The following is a 21,420-nucleotide window of genomic DNA, read 5'->3' as shown; positions in this document are numbered from 1 at the left end:
TTGACAATATGGTGTGTATTTGAACTTAAAAGTACTTTAATTTTAAAATGTGACATGATTCAGAAACTCTTTGGGTGCATGCTTAATATACTATATAATATTATCTGTGTTCAGCTCATTAGGATTTTACTCATCAGCTATATTTATTTCGTATATACTCCCACACAGTACCCTGACGCCAGCCTTATGTAAAGTGTCTGTCAAATATGTAAAGATTATCATTTTATGCAGGTGAGTATTTTGAAATTAAAGCCCGTGTGAATCGAGTCAGTTCCGCTTCCTGCATCTCTTGTTGTTTGTGTCCGAGCAGAGTAATAGTTGTGTCGACTCTCAAAAGATTCAAAGATTCGACTCGCTCGAAGAACTCAACGGACGCGGACGCTAGTTCAAAACCATAGATATTTACGTAGATCTATGGTTCAAAACAAGCGACCGAACGAATCGACTCCCTGTCGGAAATGACTCCCACAGCAAGTTGTGCATAGTTCAGTGTGGGGACTCGAGAGGAGGGTAAGTTAGTTTAACCAGAATAAACGGACAAATTGAGTTGAAGTTAGTTTTATTTACGCACATTGGTTCATTTTTATAGAGTGACCAACAGTGACGCGATCTCAACACTGTTTAGCACAACACATTCGGTCTGAAATCGCGTGTAATTATGACTTCATAACAACATTAGCACTATTTATCTGACTGAACATCTCAGATAGTCATGGCTGATAAGAGAATTTCACTGTTTGGGATTTGCAAAAAGTACTTGACTGAATGTATACTGTAAAGGTGAATGTGCGAGTATGAAACCCACTTAATACCAGCCATAAGCTTGAGTTTATGATTGAGGTAAAGTTGTTTTTGGTCGCACATTATTCCAGTTATGAACAATGACAGCTTGTGACACACTGACTATACTGTACTTTCAATATTGAGTGTGAAATCACATGCAAGTTTAACTTCACCACAACATCAGCACCATTTCATTGACTGTCAGCAATGATGTGCTTTAATAATCATCAGCTTCTACTGAGAATTTGCTCATAACACTTTTCTGAACTGATATTATTAAGGAGAAAGTCTGAATGTGTGAATATAAAACCAGCTTTACCATCAGTGTTTACCGACTGAAAAGGGATACAGCGGTGGATGTGATACTGTACAACAATAATTAATATGTTTACATGAGGGTAGGGGTAGATGTTAATAAAAAATAAATGAATGGATAATTGAATACATAATATAAGTAGTTCTGGTTATAGTTACTGTTTTTACATTACTGTGAATGTTGGAGTAGGGATAGACATCAATAAATAAATCTTTCATGAGCAAATTCATAAATAATACAAGTATTTCTCATTATAATCACTGTTTCTACATTACCATGATGTTGGAGTAGATGCAGATGTTAATAAAATACAAATTAGTGGGTAATTTAATTAACACTATAAAAGAAAATTGTTATAATTTCTGATTTTACATGTGAGGGTTTGGCTTAGGCTTGGGGGAGATGGTAATAAAATACAAAATAATGGTTAATTTAATAAATAATACTCTGTATAATTACTGTTTTTACATTACTGTGATGGTCGGGCTAAACGTTGATCAAAATAAATTAATAGATAATTTAATAAGTAATTCTATTTACAGCTGCAGCTGTATCGCTTCTAGCAACAGCCGCAGACTGCAGCAGGCAGACCAACAGCTGTGTCCGGTGAGTGTAGAACGGACCAGGAGATCATGTCTCTGGAGGAGTACGAGCGGCACTACGCCTCCCTGAACTCTGAGTCCGGCTGTGAGTCTGTGAGCGGCCGGTCGGCGGCGTCCGGAGGGCTCAGCGGGGAGGAGGAGAAGCTGCACTACATCCCCATCCGCGTGCTGGGGAAGGGCGCGTTCGGAGAGGCCACTCTGTACCGCCGCACAGAGGTCAGATCCCTGCACGTTAGGGGTGTCCCTGTTTGACTCTATTCTCTGCACTTACACATCACTAAGCGCACACACATACTGAACTGCTGAACACCTGCAGTGTATATAGTATAGGATATATATATAATTTCTATAATTAAACTATATATATATATATATATATATGTGTGTGTGTGTGTGTGTGTGTGTGTGTGTGTATGTTGTGTGCAGGATAACTCTCTGGTGGTGTGGAAGGAGATCGACCTGAACTGCCTGTCAGATAAGAAGCGCAGAGATGTGATGAACGAGATCAGCATCCTCTCCATCCTGCACCACAACAACATCATCGCTTACTTCAACCACTTTCTGGACAAGAACACACTGCTGATCGAGCTGGAGTACTGCAATGGTACACACACACACACACACTGTTTCTCTAACACACACTAATCACAGTCATATCACCTGTAGCCCAAGACCGGTTGCTCTCTGAAACTGAGCAGGGCTGAGTCTGGTTAGTACCTGGATGCGAGACCGCATGGGGAAACTGTGTTGCTGGTGTTAGTAAGACCAGCAGGAGGCGCTCAGCCTGCAGTCTGTGTGGGTCCTTATATCCCAGTATATGGGTGTGTGGCCATACATGATAAAGGCGCTATATCAATACACACATTACTTACTTACAAGCACACATTACATACACACGTACATGTATCCTCAGGTATCACAACATGACATCTTATTAGGACTCTCGTGTGTATGTGTGTGTGTGTGTGTGTGTGCGCACGCAGGTGGAAACCTCTATGACAAAATCAACCAGCAGAAAGGGGTGCTGTTCAAAGAGGAGGTGAGAGATCACAAACACATGAACGCACAACACACAAACACACACAAACACGCACACAATCACACTCTTAAAGACACAAACATACACACACAAACAGGTACACAAACAATCACACATTTACAAACACACATTCACACACACAAACATACATATACACGCACATACACACAATCACATGCACATACACAAACTCACACACACATAAACACAAATATACACACATACACACACACACAACACACACATATTCACAGAAACTTACACTCATATACATGCACATACACAAACACACTTACACACAATCACACATAAACATACACAATCACACACACACACACACACACACACACACTGCAGTGTATCAGTGCTCCTCCAGCAGTGTGTTTGCTCCACAGGTGGTGGTGTGGTACCTGTATCAGATCGCTGCTGCTGTTGCTCATATTCATAAAGCCGGCATCCTGCACAGGTACATGTGTCAGCACGTTATTATAAAGTCATAGCTCTGCATTAGATCTGAACAATGATGGCAGAAATGCAACCACAGTGTCATATGATTAACTTTTCACTAGTGATGTGTTTACATCAAAATTATTTTGCTGAAAATTAGATTATAATCAAATTTGAACTTCATTTATTACTTATATATATATATACACATACAACTATCTACTCAAATATCTGATATCTTATATATGTGAACATTACAGTATATACATATACAGTGCTCAGCATATTTGAGTGCACCCCTCACAAATCCCTCATTTAAATCCATATGTCCTACAGAGTGCTGTACTGGATTATATTTGTGCAGATCAAATCAAGAGAATTAACAAAAAAGTAGGGTTTGTTTTGCAATATTTTGCATGAATTTAAATATATTATCTATTTCTACAGATAAAGATTGGTGACTAAACTGTTATTTTAATAAATAAATCTGTTTTGTTCAAATGCACCAAACTATAGTGTCTATATTCAGAGAGAAATGGAGAACCGGGCAAGAGTTTGGGGTCAGTAAGATTTTTAAATGTGTTAAAATCAGCTTCTCCTGCTCACCAATGCTGCATTTATTTCATCAAAATACAGTAAAACTTGTGAAATATTATTGCACTATAAAATAACTGTTCAGAAGTAGATTATACTTTAATTTCATCATTTATTCCAGTGATTTTAATGATGAATTTTCAGCTTCATTACTCCAGTCTTCAGAGTCACATGATCCTTCAGAAACCACTCTAATATTAATTATGTTGCCCTGTAAAAACACCAACATACTGTTATACTACTTAAACTTATTATTATATTTATCATCATCATCATCATCATCATCATTATTATTATTATTATTATTATTATTATTATTATTATCATTATTATCATTATTATTATCATTATTATTATCATTATTATCATTATTATTATTATCATCATCATCATCATCATCATTATTATTAATATTATTATTATCATCATTATTATTATTATTATCATTATTATTATTATTATTATTATTATCATTATTATCATTATTATTATTATCATTATTATCATTATTATTATTATCATCATCATCATCATCATCATCATTATTATTATTATTATTATCATTATTATCATTATTATTATTATCATTATTATCATTATTATTATTATCATCATCATCATCATCATCATCATTATTATTAATATTATTATTATCATCATTAATATTATTATTATCATCATTATTATTATTATTATCATTATTATTATTATTATTATTATTATCATTATTATCATTATTATTATTATTATATGTTTCTGTTACCTAATATTTGTAATAACTAATTTCTAATAGTTTCTTTTGTCATGATGACAGCACACAATATTTGACTAGTTAAATTGCGGGATACAAATATTCAGCTTAAAGTGCAATTTAAAGCCTTAACTAGGTTAATTAGGGTAATTAGGCAAGTCATTGGACAACAGGGGTTTGTTCTGTAGACTACTGAAACAAAAATTTTATGAGGTTATTAATAGTCACCTTAAAATAGTTTTAAAAAATGTAAAAACTGCATTTGTTCCAGCCAAAATAAAAAAGAAACAGGAAAAAATATTATGGGAAATACTGTGAAAATGTCTGTGCACTTGGGTCACTTGGGAAATATTCGAAAAAGGATAGAAGTTTCACAGGACGGCGAGTAATGTTTCTGTATTTGTTTTGCATTAAATGAGGACTCTAAATAAACCCTGTGAATAATGTGAATAAACGAGTGTGCTTGTGTTTGCAGAGACATCAAAACGCTGAACATCTTCCTCACCAAAACCAACCTGATCAAGCTGGGGGATTATGGGCTGGCCAAGAAGCTGGACTCGCAGTACTCCATGGCTGAAACTGTGAGTAACGAGTCAAACATCAAATTAAAATGAGTCCAGACTAGGGTAGCGATACTGGAACTCGATACCAATCGGTTCTGACATTTTAAAAATGTCCATCTCCTGCTAGCATTCTTAAACAGCACTGATTTGCCATTGTGTTCACGAGCTCAACAGAAATGCCTGTGATTGGCTGAGAAGGTCATCAGATCACTGAACTCACCAATGTTTACTGAGTATAACCACAGATACAGGGACACTGGAGCGTTTTAAAGCCGCTATTCATCAGCGGATCGCTCGTATGTCAGCTTATAGACAAACCAGCTGATCGACCTGACGAAAACACTCCACTGTCCCTGTATCTATGGTTACACTCAGTAAACAGCGGTGAGTTCGGTGTGACTTTCAGGTGTGAGCTTTTCTGAGTTCTCAGGTATAGTTTGTTTCTATTAATAAGCCATTAACTGTGACTTTTGCCTCAATAAACTCCTTATGTGCTGCTTATTACAGTTATTAAGGCAGCAGTGGGGATAATGAGGATTAGGCATGTAGAATATGAAGAATATGTGCTTTATAAGAGCTAATAAACAGATAATATCTTAATAATAGCCAGATAATAAGACACAGGATTAATAGACCCTTCTCACATTTCTGGGTTTCTCAATAGCAGAAGGCATCATGGTTGGGTAAATATTAAAAAACGTTCAAGGATTTAATATTATGATGACTCTTAAACGCATCATTACAGCCTTGTGAAAAGGTTCCATACTGGTGCTTAAACTAAAATGTTACCCTACTTTAATTATAATTTCCATTCATCATAATGCCTTGTTTTCAGATTCTGTATTTTTAATATTGAGCCGTTCCTCACCAGCTGTTGTTGTCAGGATATTTTTATCTGCATTTTAATTCCTGTCAAATGCAGTCAGGATAATGTGAATTTCAGGAGCTTTTTTCTTCAAAGTGGCCTCTTCAAAAGCTGAGTGTTAAAAACGGAGATGACAGAAAAGCTAAATATAGACCGCTGTTGAGTTCTGAAATACTGCACTTCACAGCCACGCAAATAAACTGACACAAGGGTAAATTATACATGGGTGTTCTCATCATGAAGAAGTCAAGCAAGCTGATATGCATGCTTAACCCATTTTAATATATAAATGTAATATCATGGGCAGCACCGTGGCTCAGTGCTTAACACTGTGGCTTCACAGCTAGTAGGTCTCTGGTTCGAGTCCCGGCTGGGTCAGTTGGCGTTTCTGTGTGGAGTTTGCATGTTCTCCCCGTGTTGGTGTGGGTTTCCTCCGGGTGCTCCGGTTTCCCCCACAGTCCAAACACATGCGCTATAGGGGAACTGATCAACTAAACTGGCCGTAGTGTATGAGTGTGAGTGTGTAAATGAGTGTGTATGGGTGTTTACCAGTACTGGGTTGCAGCTGGAAGGGCATCCACTGTGTAAAACATATGCTGGAATAGTTGGCGGTTCATTCCGCTGTGGCGATCCCTGATAGATAAGTTGAAGGAATGAATGTAATATCATATCAGCAGTAGCCGGCCTGCTCCTCCATTCACTCATGTCATCATGGGAATTCTTCTTTACTGAAGCGGATATTTGGCTTAAAGTGTGAACCCTGTTTTCAGTGTAAATCATCATGATGTAGATGTTTAGCATAATCAATCAGCTCTGCTTGACGTCTGGAACATCACAGCATGTTAAAGGTCTGCTCTAGACATTGAATGTAAAGATAATAAGCATAGTAAGCAAAATTATCGTGGTTTGCTTTTTACTAACCCCACTAGCAGATTATTTAGCTTGTTTTAAGGACAAACCTGCTTAATTTTGACTTAATATTTCTGAAAACAACACAACATCTTTTACTTGTGTAGTAAATGTGTCTTGAGTTAAAAGTGTTTAGTTATTTAGACGTGTATTTAGATGTGTGTGTGTGTGTGTGTGTGTGTGTGTGTGTGTGTGTGTGTGTGTGTGTGTGTGTGTGTGTGTGTCTGCAGTGTGTGGGCACGCCGTACTACATGTCTCCAGAGCTCTGCCAGGGCGTCAAATACAACTTTAAGTCGGACATCTGGGCGATGGGCTGTGTGCTGTTTGAGCTGCTCACCCTCACCAGGACATTCGACGCCACGGTAAACACACCACACACACACACACACACACACACACACCAGCAGACTGATGAAGTTATTGTAGCTCTGTGTTTTTAATTTAGTTTTTATTCTGATATTATTTTAAATATGCTGTTCATTTTAGTTTAGTTACAGCTCACTTCATTGAAGGTTTTGTTCATTTTGAGGTTTAGATGATGATGATGATGATGATGATGATGATGATGATGATGATGGTTAAGTGATGATGATGATGATTATAGTGATGGTGATGATGATGGAGAGATGATGATGATTATAGTGATGGTGATGATGATGGTGAGGTGCTGATGAAGATAATGGTGTTGATTTTAATGGTGATGTTGGTGATGATGATTGCTGTAATAATGATGATGTAATAATGATGATGTAATGATGATGATGATGATGGTGATGATGGTGTTTCCCAGAATCCCCTGAATCTGTGTGTGAAGATCGTGCAGGGGAACTGGACCATGGAGATCAACTCTGATGTCTACACCTCTGAGCTCATCAAACTGGTGTACAAGTGTCTGGATCAGGTAAACGGGCTCTATCAGGACCTGTGCTGATGTCACTGTGATGTCAACATGACACGTGTGTGTGTGTGTGTGTGTGTGTGTGTGTGTGTGTGTGTGTGTGTGTGTGTGTGTGTGTGTGTGTGCGTGTGCGTGTGCGTTTGTGTGTGTTGAAGGATCCTGAAAAAAGGCCCACAGCGGAGCAGATTCTAGAGCAGCCCGTTATCTCTCATGTCAGAGTGTGAGTCACTGATGCCATATCTTGCGTATCTCCTGTATATTCTTTTATTTTCTTTTAATTCACCTATTAATATTCAAATGTTGACCCACACATTTACTTTTATCTGTTTATTTTATTCACTTGTGTTTTTATTTAATGATTATTTTCATGATTTTCTAAGTTAGATTTGCTTTTGTCAAACATATTTTGATTTGTTTTAATGTTATTTTTAATCTGTATATTAATTTTCTTTTGAATTGTATTGATTTGTTTTAGTTTTATTTATTTTAACTATTTAATTGAACTCATTACTATGTAATTAGTTAATTATTATTTAATAAATTTAGTTTAATCATGTACATAATTCTTTTGTATTTAATCCAGTTTTATGTTAATAATTAATTTTAATATTAGATCTATTATGTGTATGGATATATTATTTTGAGCATATTGATATAAATATTGATATATTTGTTAAGCATTAAGCTGTGCTGCAGTGACACTTTATTTTACATTGTGTGTGTATGTGTGTGTGTGTGTGTGTGTGTGTGTGTGTGTGTGTGTGTGTGTGTGTGTGTTTAGAGAGCTGGAGGAGCGGGTGGCTGCTCTAAACTCCGCCATCAGGAAACCCAAGTATGTTTGCAGCTCATATACATCAGTCGTGTGTGTGTGTGTTTACGTGACGCTGCTGTGTTGTGTCAGGCTGAGTACAGTGACGGAGACGTCAGTGGCGGTGGTGACGACACGTTCACGTGAGGTGTATTTCTGGGGCGGAGGGAAGTTCACGCCGCAGAAGCTGGACATGTTCAAGGGCGGCAGCAGCGCTCAACACGTCTGCGCCGGAGAAACACACTTCGCTGTGGTCACGGTGGAGAAGGAGCTCTACACATGGGCCGTAAGATCATGCACAGCTCATCATTTCAATTAGACATACTAAATTATTCGGCCTCCTGTGAAACTTTTCTTTCCTTTTCACATATTTCCAGATGATGTTGAGCAGATTGAGGAGTTTCTCACAGTATTTCCTCTGATATCTGTTCTTCTGGAGAAAGTCTTATTCGTTTTATTTCAGCTAATAAAGAAATACACCATGTATATTGGGGGTTACTATACCTGTTAAAGTAATCTTTTCTTTTTCTGCAGTTTTGATCAATGTTGTGATCATACTGTATATCACGATAAAGCTTCAACAATTGATCACAACATGAAAACGTGACACTTGCAGAAGCCTGATTGTATTACTAGTTGGAAACTTAGAGCCCTATCAAACACCCAGTGCATTGTGGTGTCAGGCGCAGGGCAGGTGTTATTTGCTAGTTTCACTCAGGAACAACTTTACATTTTGTGTGCTGCGCCACCTTGTTCAAATAGCAAATGCACTTGCGCTCATTTGTGCACCCATGGGCGTGCTGATGTTTGTTAATCTGCATTTTTTTGATTGGTATTTAAAGACTGTTAGTGAGCGGCAGGTCCAAAATACAAGTACATGTTGCTTATTACACACACAGGGATGCACAGCAGCACACAGATATATTTAAATATTAAATAACTAAAGGATTATAAATTTTGTCCAAATATAAAAACCACCACCGCCTCCTCTGTCTGCACAGCTCGGTTGTAGCCAGTTAATTTGCATTTGTTTATTGTTGACATTATTCTCATTATTAATACTATTATTTGATATATGCACGTTTTTAGAGTCGTATGCAATGCCATATAGGAATAGGATGTGTGTTTGGATAATGGGCATGGTAGTATAGCTCAGCTTTTTTGACCACTCTTGTTGTTTTTGTTCATTTATTAATGAATTAGAAGTTAATCGATTAACAATAATAAATAAATTGAAATATTAAAATGTTGAAAGAATGAAAAGATTAAAAATACACAATAGAAGTAAAAGACGGAAGAGAAAAGTGCATTGGTGGTGTCAGTAGAAGCTGGTGGATATGTATGTGTGTGTGTCCAGAGTGTTCAGGGAGGAGCAAAAATGGTGGGTCAGCTGGGTCACGGAGACCAGGCCTCGTACCGTCAGCCGCGGCGAGTGGAGCGTCTGCAGGGTAAAGCCATCAGACAGGTGTCCTGCGGAGCCGATTTCACTGCCTGCGTCACCGGTGAGTGGAGGACACTAGAGCTGCCCAACTGAAAAACACTGTAGTCATTCACAGTACACCATTATTATTGATCCAGCTATTGATCAGATGCGGTGATTCTACATTCTATGCAGTATGCGATTTCTAGACGCAGCCTTATGTTTTTTCCTGCCTGTTCTCTGCCAGACGAGGACCAGATCTACATGTTCGGCTCTGATTATTATGGCTGTGTGGGTGTGGAGAACGAGCTGGGCATGGAGGTGCTGGAGCCGGTGCTGCTGGAGTTCTTCACGGAGCGCGCCGTACGTCAGGTGTCCTGCGGAGACAACCATGTGCTGGCCCTCACACAGAGCCAAGAGCTGTATGCCTGGGGCTGTGGAGAGCACGGTGAGCGTCTATAATAATAAGAACTTTGACAAAACATATATACCGCAGGAATGATAGAACAGAACATTTTAGCGTTTTTAAAACCGTGACATTTCCAAACCGCGGTAAACCTTGAAACCGTTTATCGTCCCACACACCTGCTGTCACATGACCAGAGTCTCTGCCACTTCTCTCCACAGGGCGACTCGGTCTGGACTGTGAGGATGATTTCTCCTCTCCAATGCAGGTATGTTAGCTTTACATTTTAAAGGTCTGCTGAAGTCAAAATTAAAGCTGCTGTGTGTGAGTGTTTGAGTCTTCTAAAGCATTAAAACAGCATCATATGTGTGCAGATATTCAGAAACATGCTCAGTGAACTTGTATATCTGAAACACAATGCTGAAGTCAGATATTCTGCTTTGAACGTGTGTTACGTGCCGGAACATGTGTCTTTGTTTTGGTCTCTTTAACCCGCCCACTGCCAGTTAAGCCAAATTTATTCCTGCACCCCGGGTTGCCAGATGGTGGAAAAAAGCGCATCTCATTCATTCAATCAGGAAGGCTCTCTAAGCATGCGTCCGTGACTGAAATGCGACCTCCGGTGAACAGTAGCAGAGTCTGAAATGTTCAGAGTTCCACATGAGGTTATTAATTAGCAAATAATATAAATATTAGGAGTGTAAACAGTGAGCAGGTTACATTGTAACCCCGTGTCCTAACAACACGCTACGTGAGGATATTTGCAGTGATGAGCAATTTGGGCTGTTTGCAGCAGATGAAACACCACAGAAATGTAAATCCAGCCATTCAGAAGCACAGAATAGTGCACTCACTGCACTTCAGCACAACGCTCAGCTTTATAATCTAATGAATACATATTAAAGCTCTTGAACATCATTAAATGTAGAAGCTGAATCACTGATATGTTGGTTTCATCAATCTGGTAACCTATGCTTACTACTACTAAACTACTAAACTACTGCACCTTTAAAGTGTTTTGGTTGTTACTATCACTGTCAAAATGCTAGTCTGGTTACACTATAATTTAAGGGACAGTTTTCATGATTAATATACCTTTAGCCATAACTTTTGACTCAATAAACTCTTATTTAGCTGCTTATTAATAGTTATGGATGCAGTAGTTGGGTTTAGGTATTGTATTGGATTAGGGATGTAGAATAAGATCATGCAGAATTTGTGCTTTATTAGTACTAATAAACAGATAATATCTTATAAATAGAGAATTAATAAGCTAGTTAATAGTGAGAATTGGTACTTCAAGTGTTACTGACAGTCTTAAGGTTATCTGTAAGCTAGTGCGCTGAAAAACTACATTTGCAACTGGAATATATAAACATTCAACACTTGCAGTTTGTCACATTGCACATTTCATGGCACTTCAGCAGACCTTTAAGCTCCTTTTTCAGTGTACTCATTCTGTTACAGCAAAAAAAAAGGTTTCTTAGAGTTTTCATCTTGTTTCTAGTCTAAATATGGAAATCTTCTTAAATCAAGAAACATTTCTAGACAAGAAACAAATACCGGCTTGTTTTGAGAAATAATGAGTCGAGTATTTCCTTAACACAAGCAGAATAATCTGATAATGGGGTGGGCAGAATAATCTTGTTTTTTCTTTTTGAAATAAGATTATTTTGCTTGTTTTAATGACAGACTTACTTAATTTTGAGTCATTATTTCCGAAAACAACACTTTTCTGAGCTTTTAGATATTTGGGCTAGAAACAAGTAAAAGCATGTTTGCAGTGGATAAGCGGTGTGCAGTCAGTGTGAGATGCTAATCTGCTTTGGAAACTGCATTTCTCATCATTTTTCCTGATTATTGTACATGATGAGCTGGTAAAAGCCTAAAGATTAGTGCTTTAACTAGCAGACTACCTGCTCATTCATCTTTGTTAATAGTGGTTTATTAAGGTGATGCATGTGTGTGTGTGTGTGTGTGTGTGTGTGTGTGTGTGTGTGTGTGTGTGTGTGTGTGTGTAGGTGGAGGTTCCTCAGGGTGCCGTCATCGACTCTGTTTACTGCGGCAGTGACGGCACCTTCTTCCTCACAGAGTCTGGGAAGGTTTTAGCCTGCGGAAACAACGAGTTCAACAAACTGGGTCTGAATCAAGGCATCACAGGAATCAAAAACCACCCGGGGGAAGTACGTGCTCGCACAAACATGAGCTCGTGTTCACTGCTGTGTTTGACCAAAGACTGTAGAATACACAAGACGTGTCACTTGTGTAGTTTTGAATGGGGAAAAGTGTAAGGGTTAATATGGCGAATGAAGCCCCGCCTTCTAGCACAGGAGCCAATCAGTGATCAGTATAGACTGATGATGCTCTGGGGGAGGGGCTCAGAGCTGCTGGGTGTTTCTGCAGCTTCATTATGATCCTCTGGGCTCAGCAAACACACTGCAATCTCAGCTAATACTTGCTGCACACACATGAGGAATATATCAGCATAAAGCTTCACATCTCTACTGTTAAACCAAACAAATACACTTGAAAACAAATGTTCTCTGCCTTTGTAATCTGTATGAAACATATGCGAGTTACAGTCCTCTCCGTATGCACCAGACACCTTCCTATAAGCACACCATATTTCTTAGAAAAATCATTTGCTTTCTCTTTGCCACGATGACAACTCATCATATTTTACCAGTTATTCTGCAAGATACTAGTATTCAGCTTAAAGTCACGTTTAAAGGCTTAACCAGGTTAATTAGACAAGTCATTGGACAACAGCGGTTTGTTCTGTAGGCAATCAAACATATATATTTCTTAAGGGGGCTAATAATATTGACCACAGTAGTTTTGTTGTTGAAACCTTTTTTTGTTAAATATTTAGCTTATTTCCAGCCAAACTGAAAGAAATAAGACTTTCAACAGAAGGAAAAATAGGAAATACTGGGGAAATATATGAAATGTTCAGTTTCACAACAGGCATATGATTGTGGATATGATAATTATATTTGTGCTTGTAATTTTGTTCAGTTTCTCAGGTAAATGAGAAATCCTGCATTAATGAGCCGCTGTTCTGTGTGTGTGTGTGTCCTCAGGGTTATCAGGGGATCCCATACACCACCACACTGACGCTGGTCAAGCTGCTGTCTCGCTTTAAGATCCAGTTCCTCGCTCCGGGAAAGACACACACGGCTGCCATCGACGGTGTGTTTGAGTATCTGTGCTAATGTGATTGCACTCATCTGATGCTCATAATGTGTGTGTGTGTGTGTGCAGAGCGTGGCAGACTCATGACCTTCGGCTGTAATAAGTTCGGTCAGCTGGGAGTGAAGGACTTTAAGAAGCACCAGGGCGTCCAGCTCCTCGTCGGGCCCTTTGGAGGGAAGATCGTCACCAAGGTGTCGTGTGGAGACGGCTTCACCATCGCTGCCACTGAGGGTGAGAGACAAACACACACACACACACACACACACAAACACAGCACAAATAGAGGAGAAGCATGATCATCGAGCATTAAAGGCAGAATTGTGTTCTTATATGTACTCTCTTTACATGATCCTTATTATTGAGAATTATTTAGATGAGAAATAGAAAAATCGCTCCACCAGATGAAAACAGCTGTAATGTGTGTGTGATAACTGCGATCGTGGATGATCTGTGTGTTCAGTGATGTCTCTGCTGTGTGTCTCTCAGATAATCAGATCTTTGCGTGGGGTAATGCTGGTAATGGTCGTCTCGGGATGCCGGCTGATAAAGGCTTCGGGTCAGAGGTCTGTCCGGCTCTCCCGCGGCCCATCTTCGGCTCTTTACACCATGTGCCTGATCTGTCCTGCAGGGGCTGGCATACAATCCTCATCATGGGTCAGTAAACACTGCGCTTCAGGACACTCTCTCAGCGGTGGCAGTCTAATAACTCTATATTAGCATCTCTGCACTTAATGAGTTAGCTAAGCTTGTATTTTAAGCTCCTGTTGTTTATGTTCATTGACAGAAAAAGTCCTGAACTCCAAAACCATCCGCTCAAATAGCAGTGGACTGTCTATCGGAAGTGGTAAGGGTTATTATAGTTTATATATGTGTAGTGTTTCCTGCAGTGTGTGTGTGTGTGTGTGTGTGTGTGTGTGTGTGTGTGTGTGTGTAACGCTGTGTGACTGCTGAAGGTCAGTGCTCGACCTCCTCCGTGGATCTGGAGACGGCCTCAGCCACAGACTCTGAGCTGCGTGAGGGGATGCTGGGAGGAACTGTGGAGGCTGGTATGGACGATCGAGGCCTGGAGACGCCCATCTTCTCCATGGACAGCAAGACCAACGAGAGCTCCTGCCCGTCATGGCTGCGCAAGGTGAACATCCATAATCATCTGCTGTCCTTCATACAGCCAGACTTCTCTTCCTCTGCTTAAAGCTTATTTAATCTGCATCTTCAGAATTTGTGTCCAACAATCAGAACAAACTTGAATAGTTTTTGTATGATTTTTACAATCATTAGTTATATATGCACACAGTGACCTCTTCACACTTGTCTTATAGTGTGATTGTCTGGAGTCAGGCCGCTCAGATGACAGTCAGACCTGTTAGATCTCTATATTATATACAGATTTATTTATGTGTCTCTAATTAAAACTATGTTTAAAAGTAGATCACCTTGCTCCAGAAATTATATGCCTATTAATAACAAAATAAAGCCGTGAAGGGATCATCAAAAAGCATTGAAAAAACCAGTGTGTCCAGCTCTGTTTAGGTGGGAGCGTCGAGTGGTGGAAGAGGGAAGGGTTTGCATGAAAAGGGGAGTCTCAGTTCGAGCATGCGCTGATTTTTACAGTGGCAACACAAACACAGAGACAGGGGAGAAAGACAGTGACTGTGTTTACATGGACATCAGCAATTATTTGCCCAATTATCTGTCGACTTTAAGTGCAGTTTGGGGCTTTCACTTTCGTTCGGGAACATTTCATGCATGCCCCCCGTGACAAACCAGATATTGTTTGCGAGGAACTGCTGGAGCAGTGTAGTTTTAATGGAACGTTTGATTCCGCACGGCGAATGTTTAATACCGCACGGCGAATGTTTGATACCGCACGGCGAATGTTTGATACCGCACGGCGAATGTTTGATAGCGCACGGCGAATGTTTGATTCCGCACGGCGAATGTTTGATAGCGCACGGCGAATGTTTGATACCGCACGGCGAATGTTTGATAGCGCACGGCGAATGTTTAATACCGCACGGCGAATGTTTGATACCGCACGACGAATGTTTGATACCGCACGGCGAATGTTTGATTCCGCACGGCGAATGTTTAATACCGCACGGCGAATGTTTGATTCCGCACGGCGAATGTTTGATAGCGCACGACGAATGTTTGATACCGCACGGCGAATGTTTGATTCCGCACGGCGAATGTTTAATACCGCACGGCGAATGTTTGATTCCGCACGGCGAATGTTTGATACCGCACGGCGAATGTTTGATTCCGCATGGTGAATGTTTGATTCCGCACGGCGAATGTTTGATACCGCACGGCGAATGTTTGATTCCGCACGGCGAATGTTTGATTCCGCATGGTGAATGTTTGATTCCGCACGGCGAATGTTTGATACCGCACGGCGAATGTTTGATTCCGCACGGCGAATGTTTGATTCCGCATGGTGAATGTTTGATACCGCACGGAGAATGTTTGATAGCGCATGGTGAATGTTTGATACCGCACGGCGAATGTTTGATTCCGCACGACGAATGTTTGATTCCGCACGGAGAATGTTTGATAGCGCATGGTGAATGTTTGATACCGCACGACGAATGTTTGATACTGCACGGCGAATGTTTGATACTGCACGGCGAATGTTTGATACTGCACGGCGAATGTTTGATTCCGCACGGCGAATGTTTGATACTGCACGGCGAATGTTTGATAGCGCACGGCGAATGTTTGATACCGCATGGCGAATGTTTGATACCGCACGGCGAATGTTTGATAGCGCACGGCGAATGTTTGATAGCGCACGGCGAATGACAGAAAAAAAACTTAGATGCACTCGGTAGGTGCAGAGAATAGTATCAGAGAGCCGTGTGTGTATAGACTATCCTGTCACAAAATGTGGCAAATCCTACACAACGGTAATAGTTTGATTGCGGTGTTTACATGTTTACATTCAGAGAGCAGCATCTACAGAGGAACTTTCAGTCCATTGTAGTGATATTAACGTACTGTAAACTGAGTAACTTAATCATCTTGAATAAGGTCTGTCTTTATAAACTGAAAGAGTACTGCTGACCATACTAACTACCTTTGCCATCTGAATAAACATAAAGAGCACTGATCACACACTCACCAAATCTGTAGAGACAGGACAATCAACACCAACTGGAGTTGTGTCTTTATTAAAAGAAGACGAGCGGCAAATCCGGATTCACCATTTCCAGATGTGGAAAGCTCTCGTGTAGAAATGTTCCTTGCAAACATATTTCTGTGGCGTGTTAGACCACTGTAATCCACACGCGAGTCCAGCTGCGCTCTCATAGCAGGGAAATGAAAACAAAACCTTTTTACATTTATAAACGCAACACTGACGACCCATGTGTCCAAACAATTCTTCTTCTTCCTCTTGTTTTAATTACGGTTGGCAACACAACATGGCGTCTCTCTGCTGTCTGAACATTGTCACTGGTAAAAACTATCTATATCAATATCAGTCATATTAATGAAGTGGCGCCTCATACACAATAGAGCACGCTGATTGATTAGAACCAAGTTTATATCTTAAATTAAATCCTGAAAACTCAATGACGTCACGTCGTACCCGCCGGTACAGACAGCCAATCTACACGCTGGAATACACTCAAGGATGTCATGGTCGTGACGCAGCTTCAACATTTCTTTTCAAACCGGACGAACGAATTTGCTCGAAATAACTCAAAAACAACCAATGTTCACTTATTTGTGAAATATGTGTGTCCTAATAGTGTTTTTAGCAACATGGGACACATAAATGACTGTCAACATCTCACACAATGTGTTTTGGTGTTTAGTGACCCTGTAATGGCCTATGCTAATGAGGGAGAGGTAGGCACTAGTGGGCGGGGCTTTCCCCCTCTGATGACACGTACAAAGGGAGAATGTCAATCAAAGTGTTTCAGCAGACTGTGTTTATAATTCTAATAATAATTAATAATAATAATTAAGAATAATTAAGTCTGATTATAATAAACATGATTATAGCTGTGTTAAACCTGCTAATGAAATAGATTTTTGCATAATAGGTGCCCTTAAACCAGTCAGAACTGCACAGTACTAAATACTAAATTAGCACAATTTACATGTTCAGTTCAAGGAATTAAACTAAAAAGGCAAATTGGAGAAAGTGGCTCAAACTGAGTCAGGTTTGACACGGACTGTTATGCAGTCTCCATTTCATGTATTGGTATTGTCTATCGACCCCTAATATATCAGGGACTAAGCCAGAGGAAAGTGAGTGAGTATTTTTGTATTTGTTTTATATATATTATAAAGAGTTGTCTATAGTTTAGTTGTTTAAAAAGCCTAACCAGCCACTAAAGCCTCTATGTAAAGAGTTTCCATTTGCTATATAATATATGCTGCTGTGTCCCTGCAGGAGCTGCTGGATGCGGAGTACATCCCCTTGCCGGATGACTCCCGAGAGTCCATGCAGCCGCTGACGTCCTCCTACACCGAGAGCGCCACGCTACCCTACGAGGAGCTGGACCAGCTCAAAGCTGCCGCTGGGAAGAGTCTGATGGTATGTCAAACACTCAATCTGACCGCTGGCAGGTAAACGGTGACCTGAGCTGACTGTGTTTGTGCTGCAGAAGACAGCATGTGTGGATTACGAGCGGATGAACGGTGTGGAGACGAGCCGATCTGAGCAGAGCTGCTGTGGAGCCGGTGTCCATTTGGAGCAGGTATGATCACACTGATGTCAATGCCTTTCTGGACAGGAGACTAGACAAGCTGTGCCATCAAGGAATAACAGTCTCACTTTATATGAATGCAGGGATATTTCAGTGTAAGTGCATATTAGTTAAGGCCACTGATGATAAAGTGGGAGCACAATAACATATCCATATTAAGACAAGGTGTCATGGTGGCGCAGTGGGTAGCCCAATCACCTAACAGTAAGAAGGTCTCTGGCATAGACCTGTGGCATATTTGCATGTGCTGAAAGTGTGTGTGTGTGTGTGTGTGTGTGTGTGTGTGTGTGTGTGTGTGTGGTGTGTGTGTGTGTGTGTGTGTGTGTGTGTGTGTGTGTGTGTGTGTGTGTGTGTGTGTGGTGTGTGTGTGTGTGTGTGTGTGCGTGCGTGCGTGCGTGCGTGCGTGCGTGCGTGCGTGTTTGTTTTTTTTCAGCTCAGAGAAACAGTGGAGCGACAGGAGGGCCACATCCAGCTGCTACAGAAGCAGGTCAGTCACACTATCAGAGACACCTTCATCTTCATCATCATCTTCATCATCATCTCTCCACACTCTACTGATTCAAGCCAGAACTGTGGCGCTCCGACTGTACAGTCTCTGTGTTTGGCTGATGCTTTCAAGAATGCTTTCATTTCCTCTTAATATCAACCGCAGTATCAATCAGCTCCTCACTTTAGTAGTATCGCATCATTCAACGATCTGCTCTCTCTAAACCCCGCCTTTCAGAGAGCTTGCTCTGCTCTGATTGGTCACAGTGGCTCTGCTCTGCTCTGATTGGTCACAGTGAGACTCCATATAAAGTAGTGACTGCAGTTTGAAGGGAAATAATGCAGTAAACGCACTGATACAGCAGTAAACATGTACTCAGGTAAAAGGACACTTAGGCTCAGTACAGTTCCTGAGGAAAACCTGCTCAGCTACGGTGATTTGAGTGTCTGTAGTTCGTTTCTCTACACCACTGGTCATTGCATTGGTGTGACGAGCTTGTGAAAGCAGTTCTCCGTCTGTTCTCAGGTCAGTGATCAGCTGCAGGAGAACCAGCGGCTCTGGAAAGCCATCGAGAAGCTCAGAGCGGATGCTGGACCGCAGAATCACCATGACGACTGAGGGATGATCCGTATCCGAGCGCAGGTTTGACCGAAATCATCATAACCAAAGACTGATGCTGCTGATGTCCAGCCAAAGCCCTAATGCTTCATAGTGCTGCGTGTGTGCGGTGCCGACATTAAATCTGGGAACAACATTGATGAATAGCAGATTAATGATGAGGCAATCCCTCCGAGATGAATGTAAGAGGTGTCATAAAGCAGCTCGCTCCATGTGCTTTCCACTCGACAGTAGATAAAGGGATACTTCACCCACAAATGGAGATTTAATCACTGATTACTCGCGCTCAAGTGCTTTCTTTCTTCTGTTAAACACAAAAGAAGATATTTTGAGGAATGCTGAAAACCATAGTAGGAGAACAAACACTGTGTGGTTACAGGTTTTCAACATTCTTCAAAATATCTTCTTTTGTGTTTAACAGAAGACAGAAACTCTGTTTGGAAGAGGTTGAGTGAATGATGACAGAATGCTCATTTTAGTGTGAACTGCCCCTTTAAGCTGTAGCGCTGATCAGGGGTCAGTGTCAGTGTTAGGGATGATCGTACAGTGTTTTAATGTTGCACAGCTCTTCTCTGTCCTATGCAAGCAGGTCTAATGTTCCGTCAAAGGTGTTCATGCAGGTTTAAAGCTGCTTCATCATGTGTGAATGTGAAGCCAAACACGCTTCACGTGCTCTTCTAATGCAGTAAGGATGTCTGGATATATGTTGTGCTAGTCCACGTGTTGACTGAAGGGTTTACAGTACTTTCACATCATATCAGAGTGTGTTTATTGCGCGTGCACGTGTCAGAACTACTGAATTTGTTTTTGATGTGTGTCTTTATTATTCCAGCATATTTCATGTGTGTTGCCAAATATAGCGAAACCACACCGAGTGTCATGCAGATCTGCTCTGTAAAGCACAGGGATATACAGCAGCACTGACTGACTGTAGAACAGTGGGTTTCTCAGCCTTTTCCTCATATTTGCATGTTTTTAAAGCAACTGCAACCAAAGGTTTGTTTGTTTGTGTGTGTATTATATCAGAATCTGTATATTTTACTCTGTGTTTCTAGCATTTTCTATATTCTGAAACGGTTTGATGTCATTTTGGGACGTGGTCTTAAGGTGTTTAGTGCTTTATACACCCATATCAGACACTGATGCACATTTATAAATAAAAGCCTTGAGGCACACTGTCACACTGATGTTGGGCTGATTTTTAAATGTTGTAAAATAATTGATTTAGTTTATTTTCTCAAACTGTGATGTCATTTTCAGTGTAGAGCTTTGTTTTTATTTGTGTTTTTTAATTACATTAGTTACCTCATTTAAAAACTCGCTTATATAGTTATTATTCAGTAGGTAAATTAGAACTTTTACTACTGTCTTCGCTCAATACTGAGTTGATCTCATTGTACGCATGCGCATCAAAACAGCAGGGATTTGGGAGAGTCGACCACGTCCTCATCAATGGAAAACCAGGATCCGTTTGGTCAATCGGTTCGTTCGAACAGTTCATTCCAACGAAGTGATTCAAAACCCAGGCGCCACAGTAAAAGCTCTCAGAAGTTTAAGTATGGAGTTTAGGAGGTTTTTTTTTGTATAAACAAATTTTTTCAACATAATACATGTTGATTCTTTAAATTCAGTTTGGGTTTGTTAGCAGAGATTTTTACAATATTATTTACAAAAGGAGCGTGTTATTACCGTAGAATAGACTATAAATGACCACATTACAGTCAAAATCTGGAAAAGTTAAGGCGTGAGTATGCTGAGAAGTTCAGCTTGTTATTATACAATTGTACAATATAATGTATGCTGCTTATCAAAAGGGGATTTCTGTTTTAAATCTTTCCTCCCATGTTATGCATATATGCGGCGCATTCACAAGTAAACATCGTGTCATATTATCGAGTCCTTGTAATATGAGTGTTTATATTGTGCATTAGGTTATGTTTCTTGTTGTTTTATTCATTAAACTAATCATGGCCCGAATTAACAACTAATAAAATGATGTTA

General features: G+C 40.2%; 1 protein-coding gene across 3 annotated transcripts; it reads left to right on the top strand.

Annotated features, from left to right (window-relative positions):
- Window positions 1–456: 456 nt before the first annotated feature.
- Window positions 457–20,606, top strand: LOC130244498 (serine/threonine-protein kinase Nek9). Of its 3 annotated transcripts, XM_056476958.1 has the most exons (24): window positions 457–510; window positions 1,642–1,917; window positions 2,128–2,305; window positions 2,685–2,740; window positions 3,136–3,206; window positions 5,008–5,113; window positions 7,100–7,231; window positions 7,660–7,770; window positions 7,923–7,987; window positions 8,549–8,599; window positions 8,669–8,861; window positions 9,933–10,077; window positions 10,243–10,443; window positions 10,623–10,669; window positions 12,423–12,584; window positions 13,485–13,593; window positions 13,666–13,827; window positions 14,083–14,250; window positions 14,381–14,440; window positions 14,550–14,728; window positions 17,999–18,142; window positions 18,213–18,305; window positions 18,748–18,801; window positions 19,327–20,606. In XM_056476958.1, the coding sequence occupies exons 2-24, from the start codon at window positions 1,732–1,734 to the stop codon at window positions 19,417–19,419; spliced, it is 2,766 nt and encodes a 921-aa protein (XP_056332933.1). In that variant the 5' UTR covers window positions 457–510; window positions 1,642–1,731; the 3' UTR covers window positions 19,420–20,606. The 3 variants fall into 3 exon arrangements, with proteins under 3 accessions (XP_056332933.1, XP_056332931.1, XP_056332932.1); XM_056476956.1 differs by having other exon boundaries at window positions 8,549–8,861; XM_056476957.1 differs by having other exon boundaries at window positions 474–510; window positions 1,663–1,917; window positions 8,549–8,861.
- The last annotated feature ends 814 nt before the right edge of the window (window positions 20,607–21,420 follow it).

Source organism: Danio aesculapii, chromosome 17 (genome assembly GCF_903798145.1).
Source record: "Danio aesculapii chromosome 17, fDanAes4.1, whole genome shotgun sequence".
Taxonomy (NCBI): Eukaryota; Metazoa; Chordata; class Actinopteri; order Cypriniformes; family Danionidae; genus Danio; species Danio aesculapii.
The sequence above is the reverse complement of the archived record's forward strand: the minus strand, read 5'-3'. Positions and strand labels throughout refer to the sequence as shown.

Coding starts and splice junctions, on each gene's coding strand:
- LOC130244498 (XM_056476956.1), top strand. CDS start 1,732: ATGTCTCTGGAGGAGTACGAGCGGCACTACGCCTCCCTGAACTCTGAG. Junction 5,114..7,099: donor AGTACTCCATGGCTGAAACT/GTGAGTAACGAG, acceptor GTGTGTCTGCAG/TGTGTGGGCACGCCGTACTA. Junction 10,670..12,422: donor ATTTCTCCTCTCCAATGCAG/GTATGTTAGCTT, acceptor GTGTGTGTGTAG/GTGGAGGTTCCTCAGGGTGC.